At 41.3% G+C, this 18518-nt stretch overlaps 1 protein-coding gene across 3 annotated transcripts in view; it reads right to left on the bottom strand.

Moving 5' to 3' along the window:
- GLI3 (GLI family zinc finger 3) overlaps positions 1-18518 on the bottom strand; it is a 213756-nt gene that overhangs the window by 62915 nt on the left and 132323 nt on the right. For all 3 annotated transcript variants that reach the window (XM_063325609.1, XM_063325607.1, XM_063325608.1), the window contains exons 5-6: positions 10919-11124; positions 5706-5852 (exon numbers count right to left, since the gene is read on the bottom strand). In XM_063325609.1, the coding sequence (XP_063181679.1) occupies positions 5706-5852; positions 10919-11124 (353 nt within the window). The remainder of the gene's footprint in view (positions 1-5705; positions 5853-10918; positions 11125-18518) is intronic.

Here is an 18518-nt window from a genome sequence, read left to right on the forward strand (position 1 = left end):
GAGTCATGGTGTGCTACTGATAGCTATGTATGAACAGTTTCAAATGTGATTTCCAGGAGAAACACTATTAAAAAATTACTTCTTATGGATCTGAAGTCCAGTTTTGAATCCATACAACTACAAAGGGATTGCCAATTATTCGATAAATTCATTACAAGCCTGCAAAACATAGACTGATGGCTACTGATGCTTACTAGAGAGGGGGTGCATAGGTCTGACCAAAAATGTGGAGCAGTTATTAATACTAGCACCTGGGCATCTCTCCTTTGAAGCTAGACCGCACAATAAAAGCAGGAGATGACAGTTGTGTTTTGCAGCTTCAGTGATCAGACACCATTTATTTTCCATGCCACCACTGCCCAAGCGGACTCGTCGGTACCCCAGCCTGCATCTCAGAGAGGACTGAACAAGCATTACCAACAACTGTTCAAAGCTCTTACGATCTTGGAGAGAAGCACGGTCACCCTCGACAGATTACATAGGAGGGCAATTTATACTCCCTGCGGTACCCTACAGATTCAAAACCTGCAATGACTTCCCTCCTCCTAGACCTTTCTGGACTGAGCCCATCTCCTTTACTCTTTGTCTAAGTCATGCTATGACTCTTGTAAAAGGTGCCTGTCCACCCACTGGTCATTAAACCTCCCCCTTGCATGCCAGCTGCTGCCAGGGCATCCCTGTCCCTGCTCTGCAGGGGATGCACCAGATCTGTGGCCAGTGATGGAGAAAGATGCTCTTTCCAGCTGCGAGGGCCAGAGTCCAGGCTCCAGCCACACCATGCAGCAATCTCGGGCTTCCTCTTCTCCTCCAGGCAGCGCCTGTTTCAGGCTCCACCTAGATCTGGGAATTCAGCAGTCCTCCATCTACCTGCAATGGGAACAACCTCCTAAGGGCCAACAGCCTCCTGCAAAAAGGGAATGTTTCTGCTTCACAGCGGGAGCCAACGGCTGAGGCCAGGCAAGAGCTCTACGAAGTCTGAACGCAGGAGAGGGGGATTCACTTCAAGGGAGGCCACAACTTTCAAAACTGAAAATACAATTAAATGGAATTACTGTTTTTTCAGATCTTCGTGGTTTAATTAGGTTTCACATGCCTAAAAAGTCTTAAGCATGAGCTGACTACTCATTACACTGCAGGACATTTGCTAAACCATTCATTTAGCATAACATCAGTCTTAGTATGTTTCTATAAAAAGGAATAGGTCACAATTTGTCAGTGCCTCTGAATACTAAACCAAACACTTTCAGCCTTGCCCAGGCATTTATTTTAAAAACAAACACTTCAATATTTACCCAGCAATCTGAGATGTTCATCTGCTCATGGTATTCTCCCACTGAAGCATTACATTCCCTACTCAATAATACTTTAAAACCAAAAAAATGCAGGAGCACTGACTCACTAAAAATCCATTTACCTCTGTGCAAGTGGTGAAAAAAGGCCATCAGCTTTGGTAAAGTGCGCAAATGGAAGATGACAGTGAAGATTTGTTTAGGAATGTCACCTTTTTGTGGTAGAAGTTACAGTAATAAAAAGTCAGTAGTTGGTAGTAAAGACTTGAGTGTGCCGACAAAAAATCCAGGTGTCAGAAGAAAAGATCTTATTCCTGGGGTGGAGATCAATTCTAAAATAACAGATATCTATCTCCATCATAAATTTCAAAAATGGAATATGCCATCCAGCAAATTTGCCCATGAATTTGATTTCTGAGTTGAAGTTTTTAGCATTGCTTAATCATTTATAAGGCAATCTTCAGACATGTATCATTTATTCCATCCCTTTAAATCAAACTTCATCAAACCTTTTTTATTCCATCCCTTTAAATCAAACTTCTTTGAATCTGTCTCAGGTACTACTTTCTGTTGAAGGCTGTGAACGTCAGAAGTTTGATTATTTTTTTTTCACATTAAAGCTCTCTTTCTTTCTTTCTTTTTCTTCTGGTTTCTGCTCACAGATTTGTAAACTTTGTTTTCACTTCATCAAAGTTTGTCATAAATTTTGTCTTAGTTTTCAAAATGGTAAATCTGTCATCAGTGTGAGAAGAAAAGGAATGGTTTTGCTACTCCACCCTCATTCTCCAAATGTGCCTTAAAATCAGAAATCAAACCCAGTCCAAAGCATCTTACACTGGCTTAACTCTTCAGGCTGGCCGAATTCTTTACGTCAGTTGGGTTGCTATCAGTCTCTCTAACGCCAAAAGGGGTAGGTCAATGCTGAACACCTTTGAAAAAGAAAAACCTCTCATTCTGACTGAACATAGGCAAAAGTTAGTCAGAGTGAGGATATCAATACTCTCAGGGTGAATCTAGAAACCCCAGGGAATATGCGTGCCTTCCACTGAACACCATTTAAAAGCAGCATGAAACATATTCGCCAAGTGAAAATGCAGGTATCAGCCGAAAAGGCTGTGATTTTTGGAATTTTTCAAGTGCTTAAAAGACAGTTTTGGCATACAGTATCTTTACAGCCACAACAAGGAATTTCAGTTGTTGCTACTGTGGTGCTCTCAATACCTTCCCCATCTACTCCCTTCCTAGTTACTTTGATGTTAAACTCAAAGGTAGCACACCTGACCCTTTGAGATCAAGAAGAAGACAGGAAGATTTGGTCAGGGATTCTAGTCACCACAACTCTAAAAAAGCTTTAAAAAGCAGTGAAGAAAATTCTGGCCCACTTTTCATGCCACACAGGACAGCATGAGAAAAAATGACAATCAAGCATACAAAATCTTGGCCTTATTCTTCCACAATATATTAGACAGTTCATGGACAGTGAAGTTCAGAGCTTCAAGAAATCTATCGCTCTTTAGGCAAGATTTAACTTTCTGATTAACGCTTCTCCCACTCACATTATCTCCATTTTGAAATCAGTTTTCCAGGAACACAGAGCCCAAAACTGCACAACCTGTGTACGACATGCTTTTGTGCCCAGTGCGTGCTGGTGTTGGAATTATTATTTGTACTACAGGATAGGGTAGAGATGCCAAATTACTGTGCTAGATGCTCTATAAACACACAATTAGGAGACAGACTTGCTTCACAACAGAAGAACAATGTCTTGCTTGTATCTATTTGGTTGTTGTGTGGAATAAATGAGCAGCAGCCTTTGAGTGAGTTGAGCCAACTTGCTCAGAATTTGATAGCAGATAATGAGGGAAACTACCAGTCTCTTCTGTTTCCTTTGACAAGACTGGGCAAAGGCGAAAGAGTACTTTTAAGATCACCATACAAATCCTTAAGAAGAAAGATCCAAACAAATGGCATTGCTTTGCATTGATCACTGTACTTTGTTATTAAATGCAAACATGGGCATTCTTATTGTTTTTTTTAAAAAAAGTCTTAATACCAGCTTCCTGCTAATTGTTTTGTTCTCGTTTCTAATCTAAAATTCTGACAAAGAAGAAAGGGGTTTTCTTTAGCATGATGAATGATAGGACATTCAGATTCCTACTTAATGACAATTAATTTACTGTATACCCATGCAAGTTAAGATAGTTTTAATTAGTTTTTACAAAGTAAAAGGGTAACTTCATACTCTATTTAGATAAAAGCAGCTATTGCCTGACTAAACACATTCTCATCAAATACAGAAGGTGAGCTGAATGACCTTACTGGGATTCACTCTTATTTTAATTCTCTATTTACTGTTTAAAAATAACCCATTTGCATAATAGTGCTACACATTTTTTGTCTTTAACTCTGAAATAATCCCTAATTGAAAAGTTGCTGCTATAATGAATCTCAAATGTGTGATCTTAATTTTTAAAAACAAACACAAAACAAATTAAAGAGCGCATTTCAAACATATCGTAGCTAAACCTGGTGACAGCAAATATCCTTATTAGAGATAGTGTTTAGGTACTTTTTATGAATGGTCTGAGGTTATGGGCAAAGGTCAAAATGTTTTCTCTTAAGTAAGAAGTGATAACATTCTTCGAATGCAAAAGCTGTAATTCTATGTAGATCATAGCATACACGATCTCTACTAACACATGAAGGTCCTTTGTGCAAATGCCATTATTTGTATGAGTACTGCAATGTTTTCCGGGTTTTTTTAAGTTGGCATACATCTAGGTACCTATCTTCCTATAGACTGAACAGACCCATTCAATCAAGTCTGCATCCAAATGGTACTGCTACCTACATGCATTCAGAAACTCTCTCCAAATAGGAACCAAAACCACTGAAAGTATAAAACAGGCCTGCTCGTTGCAGGGGAGCTGAACTAGATGAATTTATAGGTCCCCTCCAATCCAAACTATTCCATGATTCTATGATCCCTTTACTTCAATGAAGTCATGTCCGTTCACACAAGCTGGGGATTTGTCCTTGCAACTGGAACACAGCAGCAGATTTACATTACCTAAACCACGCATAACAGACTTTCCATTCTGCAAAATATTATTAATATGCATCAAATGCATTAGCAGTGTACCTCATCTCTCCTCTCAAAATCCAAATCAGGAAGTATCATATTCTTACGCTTTCAAGCACTAAAGCCTGCACATTAATTTCTGGTTTAAGTCCAGACTACTTGTGTGGGTTTATTATGTTTCTGAAGTGAGTTCAAGGTATGTTACATTACTGTGAAATCACTATGCACGCTACCAGTGCAGTGAGACTGGTAACAGGAACTGAATTTAAAAACCCTCACTATCAAGGTAACACAATGAAAACAGTTTTCCTGCCCAGTTCGACAACTGTCTTGCCTGATACTTGTAAAAATTGTTGGTCAGTCAACTACTTCACACTCCCAGGCATGTGCTCTGCAGGAGTAGCTATCTATATTCCCATGCATTCCAGAAGTGAACCTCCCAACTCCCACACTCCTTGAGATCAGCAGCTATGGCACGAAGCCAGCACCAGGGAAGAAGAAACTGCATGCTAACAAAGATTTTTAAAAGCTGTGGGGCAACAAGGTGGTCTAATGCTATTGTATTGCTCTGTACTACCAAGCAACAGTCAACAGTCACCACCTTTTCTTGTCACCCCTTTTTATTTCCCTTGCTGGAAGGAACCGAGAACATCCCAAAAAGCATTTAAGCATCTCATGACTATAGGGGAATACTCTGCATAATCCCTTCTGGGCGATCAAAAGCAGCAGTAGTGAGCAGCTTGGAAAGGGGTGCTCTCTTTTCCTCCCTTAGATTAGAGGTATGAAAGATGCTGAAGTGGGTAAAGAAGGCTCTTAATATTAGGGAAAACTAAGTCAGGATCCTTGAGAATTCAGCAAACTGCTTCACTTTAGAAGTGGTCTCGAATTCTACCAATCTATGATACACAACTTGTAAGCACGGCTACCACTCTAAAAAGGAGGGCAGCATGCTCTCCTAATGGAAAAACAGATGTAAACCTTTTATTAACAAAGAGCTCATCAGGGAAATACTCACCCTAACGATGAAAGTGAGTTACTGATTGTGAATAGAAAAGAACATTTTCAAAAGCACTCAAGCCCTGCTGGAAATAAAATTTATAACCTGTTTTCAGGAGCAGTCCAGTTCCTCTCCCCACTTACTTTCAAAGTTTACTTTCAGACTTGACGTAACCCTTGTACATTTGGCAATCAATGCTTTGGCCCTCCAGCCTCATGAGGAGGCTTATGTTGACTTCCACTTCTCTATCTGCATGGACGCCTTTTGGGTCGGACCAGGAAAAACCCATGTAGCTCCCTTTATAGGACTGTCTGTATTTCTAGTAAATGTCACTTACTATCCATGGCATGAAGATACTCCATATGAAGAGCACCGGCTCCTGCAGTGGCAGCTGAAGGAATGATGTCTGCGTATGGGCTGCGCTGGCCTGCCAACAGAGCCATCTGATGATAATATTCAGCTGGACTGACGCCAGCATGTGGAGCTAAAAAACACAACATAAAAAGCACCGTTGATGACATAAGATAAACGAGAAGGAAAGTTTTATCACATTGCTGGTTTCTCTGGCTATTAAAACAGCTTGTTTATTTTTTAATGTAATGCAACCTCTGCAGTATGCCACCACCGGTCAATATATTTCAACCAATGATACTGCAAAGACACCATTCAAAAAACTGCAAGGCATAAAATATTAATGAGCTCAGTGATCTCATACTTTTATATTTATTATTAAGTGACTCAAAAAGTGACAGGCTGACAGCAATGGAAACTAGTATGATTTACTTAGTGACATAAAAAAGCAGGAAAACCTTCCTAGAGCTTTATTCCCATTTACCTCATTCGTGGCCCAAAGGACTCCATCTCTAAGGTAACAACGTGGCTGAACTTCCATAAGCATTCAAGTTTCTGGAGTCTCTGCTTAGAGGACCAGAAGATTTTCACTCACAGTGGCAGTTTGCGTATAAATTTAGGAGTAAACAAAGACAAAGCATGTTTTCAGGACAAATACTCTGCCCCCTATACAACACAGGGACAGCTTTTTGGGAAGACAGACTGAAGCCAGTGAATGTGGCCATCCCATGCTTCAAAGTTCATATGCAAGAGTACTTGACACACGAGACTGGTTGCAAAGTCAATCTACATCCTCCAGTGAGATTATGAGTGATGCAGTCCTCTGATAATGACTTATATTAGCTTTTCTCTCCTGTAAAAATAATACACAAGCCTTCTGTTCCCCTGCAATTGTCAAGCATGCCACCAACTAATGGAAAACTCTGGACAAACACAAAATTCCACGTAATTTTAATATTATCTCATCTCAGCAGGCTTCAGATGCTACAATAAGTTGAGGGTCGTTTCATGGGCTTGTGTGAGAAGTACTCATAAAGTAAGCTGGGCTCCATCTCCTTGATCCTGACTCTGACTTGCTATGTGACCTGAGCAGCCGTCCTCTCTGCTCTCTACTTGTCCCACTTGCAAAACAGTTAAAATTTCCTTACACTCGGCTCACCATAAGATGGCACGTAAGTTTGCATAAAACACTTCAAGTTCCTTAGGTTAATAGGCTACACCCCAACAGATTACTTTTATATTCTTTCACATTACTTAATGAGATCGTTCTTTCATCCCAGCAACTGAATCTTGAACGGAAACAAAATTTTAAGCTGAAATTGTCTGAATTACCAACTTAACCTTACATACACAGTATTACTACAAGGATAATTTATGTTTGCATTAGAGAATCGGATCCTAAATGCAAACCTTAGAAGCAGAGAATCAACATTTACACTAAAAGGAGGTAAACACAGCACTGGAGTTTAGAGAAAAGTTTATTCAGCAACAGATTTCTAAAGTGCTTTTTTTCTAAAGTTTATTTTTACCAAATAAAATGGAAGAATGTGCTTTTGATGTTATAATGTTAAATACAACGATTTTCAGGAAAGGTTCAGAAAAATAAAAGTACATCAAACAGGAAGGGGAATGGCATAAAAAATGAGCTGAGGTAAATTAAAGGCTGCTGGTATTTTTTCCAAATTACAAATTGATTCCTCAATTACACATAATCTACTTCAGCCACCACCACTTTCTCTGAAATGGCAAGAAAAATATTCAGACCAAATTTTAAGAGGACTAACTCACACTGAATCACTGATTTTAACAGTTTTACAGTAGTAGGGAACCACCATATCTTTCCAGACACACTTAAAATACTTCCTGAGCTTTCTGACATAAGTGTCTGGGTTAACTAACAATAACATTGGCTGCAAACTTTAAAATGAACTGCTGCAGAAAACATAGTGAGCACATAATCGCATTACTAAATGTTCCATATGCTGAGAAATGCTCTGGTGCTCTTTAAAGATCATTCCTTACTACCTTCTTCAAACATAAAAAATTAGCCTACTAAATGATGTATTGCATGAAGGGTAAATGAAGGGTAAACGAGTAAGCCAGCAGCCCTGAATTTTCTCTTTATTTATTCTTGGGTAGCTTCAGCTTTGCCCCTGCTTTTTTGCCAAGGGGAGGCATTTGCTTCTGCATTGTGGGCACTGCTGAGCTCCGTTTGAGCACTCTGCTCCACACACACCGACGACTCAGTCCTTACCCCTGCCCCGAACACTGTGTTACCCAGAGCAGTCCTCAGCCACCCCTGGCCCACCAATTCTGCTGGGTCAGGTGAAGTGACAAGACAGAAGACACTCTACCATTACGGCTGCTGTGGCAGTCATTAATTACAGCTGGCAAGACTTGTAGTGAATATGAAACTACTCTTCGTTATGTTCCAGATTGTTTTGGCTCCTGGCCATCCCCAGATCTGTGAGTCGACTGACTGAGCCCAATAGTACACTGACCTAATTATCTAACTGGCCTAAAGCAATTAGGGTAGCAAGAGAAATCTCACTATGACTTATAGAAGAACAATAATTTCTTCCAAGTTTTCACAGTTCAAATGCTATATGACTTAAGCCATGGTGTCCATAATGTTATTAGTACATTATGTGCATGTACCCCTCTAAATCACAGGGGGTTTTTACTTGCATTCTAGTAGTGCCCAAGTCATGACTTGAACTATCTGATGCCAGGAACCTAAACCTGAAAAAAGCATTTGAGTGTATACCTGACTGATCACACAACGAACTATGGATTCCAGAGAACAAATTTAACAGCTTTTCAATAAGCATGTTGTTTTACTGAAATATCTCCAATGCCTCAGTCAAGTCACTGTATTTTCACGAGGTGCTGCATGACACCTGGGCTGTGGTAACTGATCAAAGACAAGCTGTGAGCCTAGAGGAAATGTGAAGTAACATGTATTTATTTAAAACCCAAAGCAAGAAGCTTAAGCTAGTAAGTTTAGCTTGTACTTATGAAAGGTTAAGGTTGTGTACACAGTCAGCGATCAAAGCTCAGGGGATGAGCCTTAAGACAGAGCGTACTGAAGTGTGTTGTCCACACCTGAGTGTCTCGTGCCATCTGAAAGCCCATGGGTATCCAAGGCACCTACATGAGGCTAGCAGGTATGAGACAGGCCTTAGAGGAGAAAGCTGCCTTTCTGAGGTGGCATCTGGAGTTGAGGCAAGGTATTTCGCAGACCCGAACCGACACCAAACACCTACCTTGTAGACAGATGAATCTGAGCACCTTTGTAGTTACGACAGAGCTCCAGACTCAGCTGGCAACATGCAAGTGTCTGTAGCTGAGTGAACCGAATAGTTTTCTAAGGCTTCACTGCCTGCACTACCTAAAACTCACTGGACTATAATGGCAAAATAGCACACCAAGACCACAGACAGGTTTCTATTCTGTACAGACCTAAATTTAGGTGCCAGAATCTGGAACCAAATTCTACCCTGAGACATTCTAGAGTCTCAGAGAGATTACCACTGGCCTGGCGAATATGGCAAAGCACCTCTAGGAGATCTCTGCCTTTCTGGAGTATCAGTTGGGCGCCAGGTCAGATACTCTAGTGTATCTCAGATAGCACTATGTGCCTACATTTATGCAAGCGAATTCAGTGTTGTGTACCTGAGACCAAGAATGTGTACAGGTTAATGTTGTATGGTTGTGTGACAGGTGGTTTCCTTCCCCCCTTTCTTCGCATGTGCAACGGGAGCATAGCTTAAGCATAAATGAAATTCTGCAGGAATATGATCTGAAGATTACTGAAGGAAAGGCAGTAAAATGTTCTGCATATTAGCTTTTGTGAAAAGCCCAAATATACGTTGCAAGCGTTTTCCCCGTTTGTGCCATTACATTGTCACTCTATCACGTTTATCCTATATGAAAAGCTCCAATGCTCTCTGAGTCAAAATATGTATTTCTGGACATTCAAATTGTTCCTTCAAAATGTTTATTTTTAATACTTTGGCTAAAATAAAAAGCGTGGAATTAGCAAGGATTCATACAATATCCAAAGTGCTGCTAAGAAAGCCCTATGTGCATGCCATATACCTTGACTGACAATAGGTCATTAAAATTTATTCTCATAAGAATATGTGCCCATAACTAATGGATTAACTGTAAAGGTATATGTTCTTATAAGCGAGGATTAATTAGTTATCCGTTTGGATAGGGTGCACAGCTCATTTTTCAAATTCAGCTAAAGGCAGTTTAACTCTGGTAAGTTTCTGCATTCACCGAGAAGACCTTTCCCATAGTTAAAGTAGTAGGTAAATTATCTTCACTACATATTTGTTTCAGAGTATGTTATGTTTTAGCTCTCTTCAGCAAATACTACAATTCCGAAAAGTTAAACTACTTACTCTATTATTGAAAAACCTACTGCTAACAAGACTGAGCCTTTTGCAACTCTATTCATTGCTCACTTCGGCAAAATTCCCATTGAAATGAATACGAAATGTGCCAGAGTAATGACAAGAGTGATCACAGGAGTTCACTTCAACCCAAATAACCTGGAAAGTAATAGCCATGGTCACACCGAGACCTAAATCACCAACGCTTCAAGTATACTGCCCACCAATTAAACTAAAGGGGCTAGTCCTGATCATCAGCCACTTCTGCATCAGCGTGATTTCATTTGTCCATATTGTTGGATAGGGTAAACTGAAACAATTCTATGCAACTTTAACAGAACTATTGACTAAATATAACAAGTCAGTGCAAGCTTTACATAATTGAAAACCAAGCTTTTGCACCTGAAGAACTCCATGGTTACACACTGATCTACGCTCACGAAGAATCTGGCTTGATTCAGTGCAAATACAATGGATTTCTTGGGAGATCAGAATCACACCCCGGGTCAGCTCCACAAACAAAAGATGTCACAAGACATACACCACCCTTCCAGCTTAAATTTTGAATGAGGCAGGGCTTTTTTTTTTTTTTTTAATTCTCCCTGAAGTTTCAACATTTGTGAGATGTACAAATGAGCCATGATCGGCTGATGAAGTATTGAAACATTTATGACATAATGAATATGTCTGACAAACCTGCTGAAGCTGCTTTGAACAAGGGGGAAAAAATGTTGACAAGATTAATATAACTTTAGTTGCTACAATGACAGAAAACAGGAAGCCTGTCTTAACCCACCGTCTGTTGGGCTGAGTCCGCGGGCTGCCGAGATCATGGAGAGGGATGGGCTGCTGTGCAGGGACCTGATGTAGTCCATGTAGGGGTTAATGTACGGGTGAGGGGTGCTGAAGGGAGACTCTGATGTTGCAGCGGGATTTCGGTGGGGGGAAATTCTAAGGAACGGAAGCTCTGAGTATGTCGGGCTACTAGATAAGGCAGAAGGCCTGGAAGAAAAAAGAAAGAAAAACAAACAAAAAACAGCTAGGTTATCTATACGATAAAGAAAAATACTGTAAAGGTAACACATTCATTTCTTGAAGAATAACAACTGGGTTGCACATGTAATAACTTCCACTAACGTCAACTGCCTGGAAAGAAAAAGGATAGGAAATGAATTCTTCTCTGTACCCTTATTAGCAACATTTATCTGACAAATTTTAACCTGAGTTTATATTTGATTTAATCATTACACCCCTCAATACCCTTTCCCCATGGAGTTCAGTAGAAAATCACTTTAATTAGTGTGAAATATGCACCTTGTATACCACATATTAATTCTTGCTGCAATATGGAAGACATACTGAGATGCTGAATCATTTACGTCTTCAAAACCACGTGGCTATTGGAAAAAAAGAATTTTGAGAGCTACACTGCAACCACTCCCTTCATTTGCTAGCTTATTCTTCTTGAAAGAGCACGATTGCACATTTACACAGAAGTCATTTCAGAAGAACCAATCTCTGTAAGCCATTAAGACAGCTGGGTCCTTTGAGGCATATTTCTGTTGATGTCCCTTCCCATGAAAGATGCAGAAAACTTGGTGGCAAAGGAAGAAAGATTGCTGCATATGTTTGTTTTCAGGATGGCACCAGAGACCAATGCCTTTAACAAGACCACATTAATTAACTACTTCATTCTTGCTGTGGTGCCTTCTCAGGCTATGTGTATGAAGCTGTGATGAACCAAGGCTGAAAGCTGAGTTCACAGCTGAAAAAGGTAAATAACCTGCCTTAACCCCCTCCCCATCATCCCACCCTGCCAATACAACAGCGTCCAGGCTCTGCGTGGAGACCCTTCTCTCACAGCATCCAACCTCCAAAGGCACTGGAAAAAGTCCAGATTTCATCAGAAGGGGCTGGAGTGCCTGCCCTTGCCAACCTGCTCTTTGGCAAAAGACAATGATTAAGCCTGTCATGCATTCGCTGTAGTCCAACTGGTTGACCCGAACTAAATGCCTTTTTGTCCCTGTTTTTCCAATTAATTTAGCATATATACAGCGCAGACACAGGCAGCAGCTGAGAGAGCAGGGAGGGCAGCCTGTTCCTTTGATGCTGCTGGCTTACAAAGAATATTAAAACAAGAAACGTATTTTTTCCCCTTAACATACACATACCGTGATCAATAGAGATAGTTGTCATCACCTAAAAGGCCAACAGAACGTAATCTTACATAGGAGCCAATTTTCCCTGCCATCAGCTTGGAAATGCTAGCGTATGAGTGGGACAAAGATCAAAGTTACACATTCCTAACATGACGCCGGCTTCCCTGCCACAAAATCCACGAGGGCTCATAAAATCTGAGGAATAAAAATTTTTCCTGTTGTGCTCTTTTCCCTTCCCTTCCCTTCCCTTCCCTTCCCTTCCCTTCCCTTCCCTTCCCTTCCCTTCCCTTCCCTTCCCTTCCCTATTTGGCTTTTGTGTGTTTCTTGCCCTGCCACAGCTTTCTGTAAAGTAAGCCTGTTTAGCCTTCTTGTATGAAATTACCTTCTAGCTCCAAAGTTTGTTACAGAGCTGCAATCATTGTGTGCCAGCAGCAGGTACCAGCAGCATAATCACTCCTTGGGAACTCGAGCAAGTGACCCACACAAAGCCCAGCCACTCAACTGCTATGCCTTCACCCTACTTAAAATGCACCGAGAACCTCAAACAAGAAGCCATTTTCCTCCACCGTGCAAAACAGGCATCTCCTTTCCTCAGTGCACTTTTTCTCTGCATGGTTTTGAAGCACCTTTGTTTTACGGTGGAAATGCAGCTTTACTCTTGTTGGTGCTGTGAAACCCAAGCAGCCATAAAGCATTTGCTGTCTCGCGGTTCCCTGTCAGGCTGAGTGTGGAAGGCAGGAGCCTTAAAACTCATAGTGATGTAGGAAGCAAAAATACCACAGCTGGATATCACATTAAAGAGTGAATTTCCCATCCTGGCAGTGAGGAAAATACAGTAGTATAGAAAATTTAATACAAGAGTAACAAAGAAACTAAGTTTGGATGTCATTTTACAAGTCTTTTTTTTTAATGTGATCTCAACTCAGAAAGAGTTAGAAACCCAAAGAGCATGCAGGCAAGCAGGAGCCCTGGCCTTATCTGGTGCATATCGAACAGAAAACTGTTTAAAAGCTTTTGCAAGAAGGCTGAAAGTCTGTATCAGCCTCAGTGATTCACTCTCCAACTGGCCAACAGCCAAAGGCTGCCGCAGGAGCAAGATTAAGAGCCAGGCTGTCAGCTTCTCCCTCCAGATCCAATGGGAGCCATTCAAGGACACTGGGACTCAACCGCTTCTCCTCCTCCTCCTCAACCCTGCCTCTTCCTCCCTCCACTCCTCTGAGCTCCTCAGTTTTCCAAGGATGCATGGGAAAGGATGCCGACCTGGGTATCATCAATCAACCGCAGGCATATAAACTATATTATCAGAGGCAGAAATAAGAGTCATCAGATTACACGTAAAATTCCCAGCTCTGCACTCTAAATGTTTACTAATCTCTCTCCAATATCTAATTTTAAAGCACTGCTAACTTCTCCGCTCACTTCCAGCCCGTACTTTTCTCACTCCTCTGTGTTTCCAGACCCTCCTTTCCCTACAGCCCCATTATTCTTCCTGCCCCCACCTGCTCTCAGCTCTCCCACTATTTGAGCCCTCCTGATTTATTCCAATAAATGTCACATATTCTTCCCTTCTTTTCCCTCCATGATTAAACTTCACTATGAACATCTTTCAAAAGCATTGTTTAACCCCCTCCTTCAAACTAAAATGCTGACTTTCAGAAAGGGTACAGCCAAACACACTTACTATTAGCTGTTGCTTTGCAACCTCTTTGTGTATCAATAAAGAATGATTTTTGAGCTGTAAACAACAAATTGTACAGCCCAGGAGTGTCTCTGCAGGCACTCATTCAGAGACAAGCAAATCAAATCTCCAGACGTGGGTGTCAGTCCACCCCATCACTTTTATTTCAAATGTACTTTGTCCCCAGCCTTGGCATGTGGTGCTCTGCCTTGCGTCTGAGGCTACTTTGTGGGATGCAATGAGGTTTCACCATGTGAAAATGCTGGGACATTTTCAGTTATGGTGGTTGAAACTTGTATGTTCAATGCCTCACCTGTAAATCATGGGAAGGCAGAACTTGCCCGGCATCTTCTAGACAGGAGTTTTCCTGTTCAACGACGTACTTGGAGCACTAAGGCTTCCTTCCGAGAGAGGGAGAGAAGCAGATGTACACTCTTTTCCAAATCAGGCCCTTTGTGTCTACTCATAGAGACCCTGCAAACTCAATTATTTAATACAAAGCCTATCATACTTCCAGTACTAATTTGGAGATCTTCAGGTTTGGGAGTAAAAGAGATCCTGTAGCTGTGTTTTATCACTGCAATTTTTATCCTGGCACACTAGGCTGATTTTATTATTTTTTCAGTAACCTTGATTACACCTATACCCCTGACGCAAAGGAGAAGCAGCAGACAATGGGGCTGGCTGGGAAGGTGTCTCCTCTCTTCTGTCCAGACTGCCTTCCTCCTCACCACTAAGGTGCCAAAATACCGTGACTGCCACACAGCTTCCATTCCTAATCCAGGTCTTTCCACTCCTCACCTATCTCCGGCCTGCCAACTTCTCCCTGTCCTGAGTCCCAACGCTCTGGAGAGTCTCAACTACTCAGCAGGAGAATGGCACACATGTGCCGAGGCAGTGAGATCAATGTCAGGGCAAACAGGTGTATTTTTTCCAATTAGTCACGACACTTTTTTTGACGAATGTTGCAGAGGTGACTGCAGAGTCTTAAAAACTTATGTGGTCACACCAGTTCAGCAGCTGCAAGCAGCATTAGATATATGGCAAATCACAAAACGCGTGAAGCCACTTTTTTTTTTTTTTTTAATGCTTTTTCTGACCACTGCTGAACCACAGGTGAGCTGTATGTAAGATTTCAGTTATTACTCATGAAAACGGTGTGTCATTTTGTTTTGTTGCTTACAGCTGCAACAGATGAACTCTGCACAAGATGACTGACCAGCAGCAGGTTTGGATTTTAGCCACCACAAAAACTGAACAAAGTACAATTCCCTTTTCAGCCCATGCAGCCCTTTTTTTAACTGGGGAAGGAAGATAATGGGAATCTTGAGAGTTGATGCAGCAAGCATGAGTGAGTTATACGTATTTCAAAATGATCTGCATGCGTAGATGATTATCTAGTATTATCTTGAAAGGATCCCACATTTTTTTCATCAGCAGAGGGAATGGGGGTAGGGGGGGTGTTTTTCATACCTAAGCGTTAGTCAGTTTTTCGATGAAGAAGATCAGATGCTCCAAGTGGAAATCCTATCCCTTCCTTTGGTAGTAACAGAATGGGTTAACTCCTGCAGGAGAAACACTGCTGTGTGGCTGTGACTAGAGGTAAAAATCCCCAGGTAGGTAAGCAAGATCCACAAGCAAAGTTTGTTGACTATGTGGCCCCTCAACCACCCTCTCTTCTCAGTGCCATACTGACAGGATTCAGGAGCACAACTTCCAGTCTCTGCCCGCGTCCCTGGCACAGTAGGGTGAGGTGGGAAAGGTGCCGTATTAGCTCCAGCTATTAGGCTAGAGAAGGCACAGCATATTCCCCAGCTTACCTCATTTTTCCCTTCTAACTTGCACCTTTCCTCTCACCTACGTTCCTGAACTGCTCCTGTGGCACGAGACAGAAGGAAACTGCAGGTGGGAAGATACAACTTCCTTGAATTCTGTGCATTCAAAAAACTAAACTATTTGGTGATTTTGAGGCTCTAAAAAATGAAGATGACAAAAATAGTATTAGGTTTTATTTTCCAAGCTAATAGACCTGTAACTGTTTAGAAATTTCACAACAAAACAAGAACACTGAACTCCACTTTCCCATTCTGCTTTTTTCACCCCATTCCCAACTAAGTCACACAGTTTTATCGCTCATGTACACCTAGTGAAGAGCCAGGCAGCCCAAAGTACCATGAAACCATCTTACATGGATGTATGCTTGTAACTGAGTAGGGGTGGTTAGCCCAGGAACTGAAGGAGGGGAGGGGATGGGAAGAAAAGAGATCCAGTTCAGGGTGGTGGGGAGCAGGAAGGGCCAGCTGGTCTTTAAGGGAAGACAAGTCAGGAGCCAAAGTTAACCCCTGCACAGGCAATGCACTCCATGCCACCAGAGCCAGGCGCTGGTAACAGGGTCCATCACATCACTATACACATTTCTGAGCAGTCTCAGACAAGGCAAAGTGACAAACCAGGTCAGGGAGGGTCAGTCAAATGCAGAAGGAGACAGGGCCAAAGTCAGGACAGGACAAAAGCTATAGCATAGCTCTGGGGGGTCCATCCAGGAGAACAGCTACCGACAGTGCAGGTCCTGAGCTCAGCCAGGAGCAGGAGTACAGACGGGCGCTACCTACAACATAGCTCAGGCAGGGACTAAAAGCCCCAGGCTGAGCTTAAAAGGGGCTCCTGAGCGCATGGGGTGTGGGTGGAGGTCCCTGGTGAGGCTGTTCAAGGCAATTATGGCCTATTAGTTGCCTCCGGGTCCTCACGCTGGGTTTTTCTTTGCTTTGGAGTCCTTGAACTGCTCCAGGACATGCCAGAACATTAATACAATGCACGTTGTCTCTGTTCTCACACCTCTTGCAACTGCAAAAAGTACAGCAAACCCTGGGGCGTGCTGCGACACCCACACTTGTCAGAGCGGGCTCTTCAATAGCAACGTTTTCTGGAAGCAGATATAAAGCCACTCAGGACAGCCACAAAGGTCTGTGTCACAGGAAAATCTGGAGGAAAATTTTGATGTGGGTTTGGTGTTGGAGATGTGATCTGTCATAAATGGTTTCCAAATAGCTTTAAGCTGTGCGCGGGCAAAAACCTCTTCTCAACACAACCTATCTTAAAAAAAAAAAAAAAATCATGGTGATATAAGCATTTCCTGATTTTAAAGGAAACTATAACTCCAGGACTGGAAATTTTAATGCCAAGTTTTGTCCTGATAAATTTTTAAATGGCTCTTTTATGAATCTGTTGAAAAATACATTTATATTGAAAACAGCAAGTGATCCTTAACTATAACATTGTAAATATGACACTGAGCTGAGGTTACAGATGGAACAATAATCTATCTCACAGAACAAAGCTTGTCAACGAAGTGCGATGAAATATTGTAACATAACCTAATTTATTATTGCCTTTTCATCCATCTTGTTATATTATGAAAGTGTCAAAGTTCAAACCTCGATATTTAATCATTTAACAGTACGTTATTCAATGCTGGAGCAAGCACTGATGGCATAACTCTCATGCCAATGATATCCACACTGTTTCTCTGATACCTGCTCAATTCAGCCCTGCCTGGACAATTGAAAAATGTTAAACTCCTTAAACTGCCTATGATCTTTTGCTTTTTTCTTTTTTTTTTTTCCTGCAATAATCTTCCGATGGCTGCCCCCCAAAATATTAACACTTTTATTTCTAGGAGATCCTGGAAGACGAACAAACAATAAGGACTTTCTTGTTAGGCAGGGACTCCTGCTTTAAAGCACATGGCTCAATTCCTTTGGTAATATCTCCTATGTTAAATGATTATTGCTTGTTTAATGTCATAGTCGCTTGTACAGACTGACCCTTTGGCACCAGCAGTCAACTACTGGCTAATAAAAGGGTTTAACATCAAGAAAGCTGAGCTCTAATAAAGTAAGGCTTGATCCTGAAAATACAAGTAAGAACAATTCTAACAGTTAAGATTAGCCCAAATGAACAACTTACTCCTCACTGTTAAAAGCACAAACGTTGTTGCAGGTGCCTAATAAGTCAGGCTCAGGCAACTAACTATACACCTAAACAATACAGAAAAACTAAGTCAAATAATCATCCTGCTTCTCAAAATCTTTAGTTGCTGTTGTAGGGTTCAACCCTGCATAAACTGCAACTGATGGGAAACTGTCCACTGATTTAATTGATAAAATCCTTAAGTGATTGTGGACATGATCTTCATAAGCACAAAGTGCTGACCCAATACTGCGCTCCCCGAGAGCCACCAGTAAAGCTTCCACTGACTTCAATGCAAGGAAAGCGATGCCAGCGCTGAGTATTTTTAAAACGCAACTTCACAGTCCCTTTTCTCTTTGCACTTCTAATCGGATATTTGTAAACAAACCCATAAATATATAGTATGGGAAATCAATAATACTATCTTTTAATACTTAAAATTTTTTTTCAGAACTTGTGTCTTAAAATAGGCAGCCCATTCCCCTAAAATAACTCACTGCCTCAAAGCTGCTGTATTACATTCTTAGACTTAGGAAAACTAAGCAAATTATTTTGAACATTTAAGGAATTAAAGTTAATTAAATGCATGG

The sequence above is a fragment of the Chroicocephalus ridibundus genome, chromosome 2, assembly GCF_963924245.1.
Source record: "Chroicocephalus ridibundus chromosome 2, bChrRid1.1, whole genome shotgun sequence".
In the NCBI taxonomy this organism is placed as follows: Eukaryota; Metazoa; Chordata; class Aves; order Charadriiformes; family Laridae; genus Chroicocephalus; species Chroicocephalus ridibundus.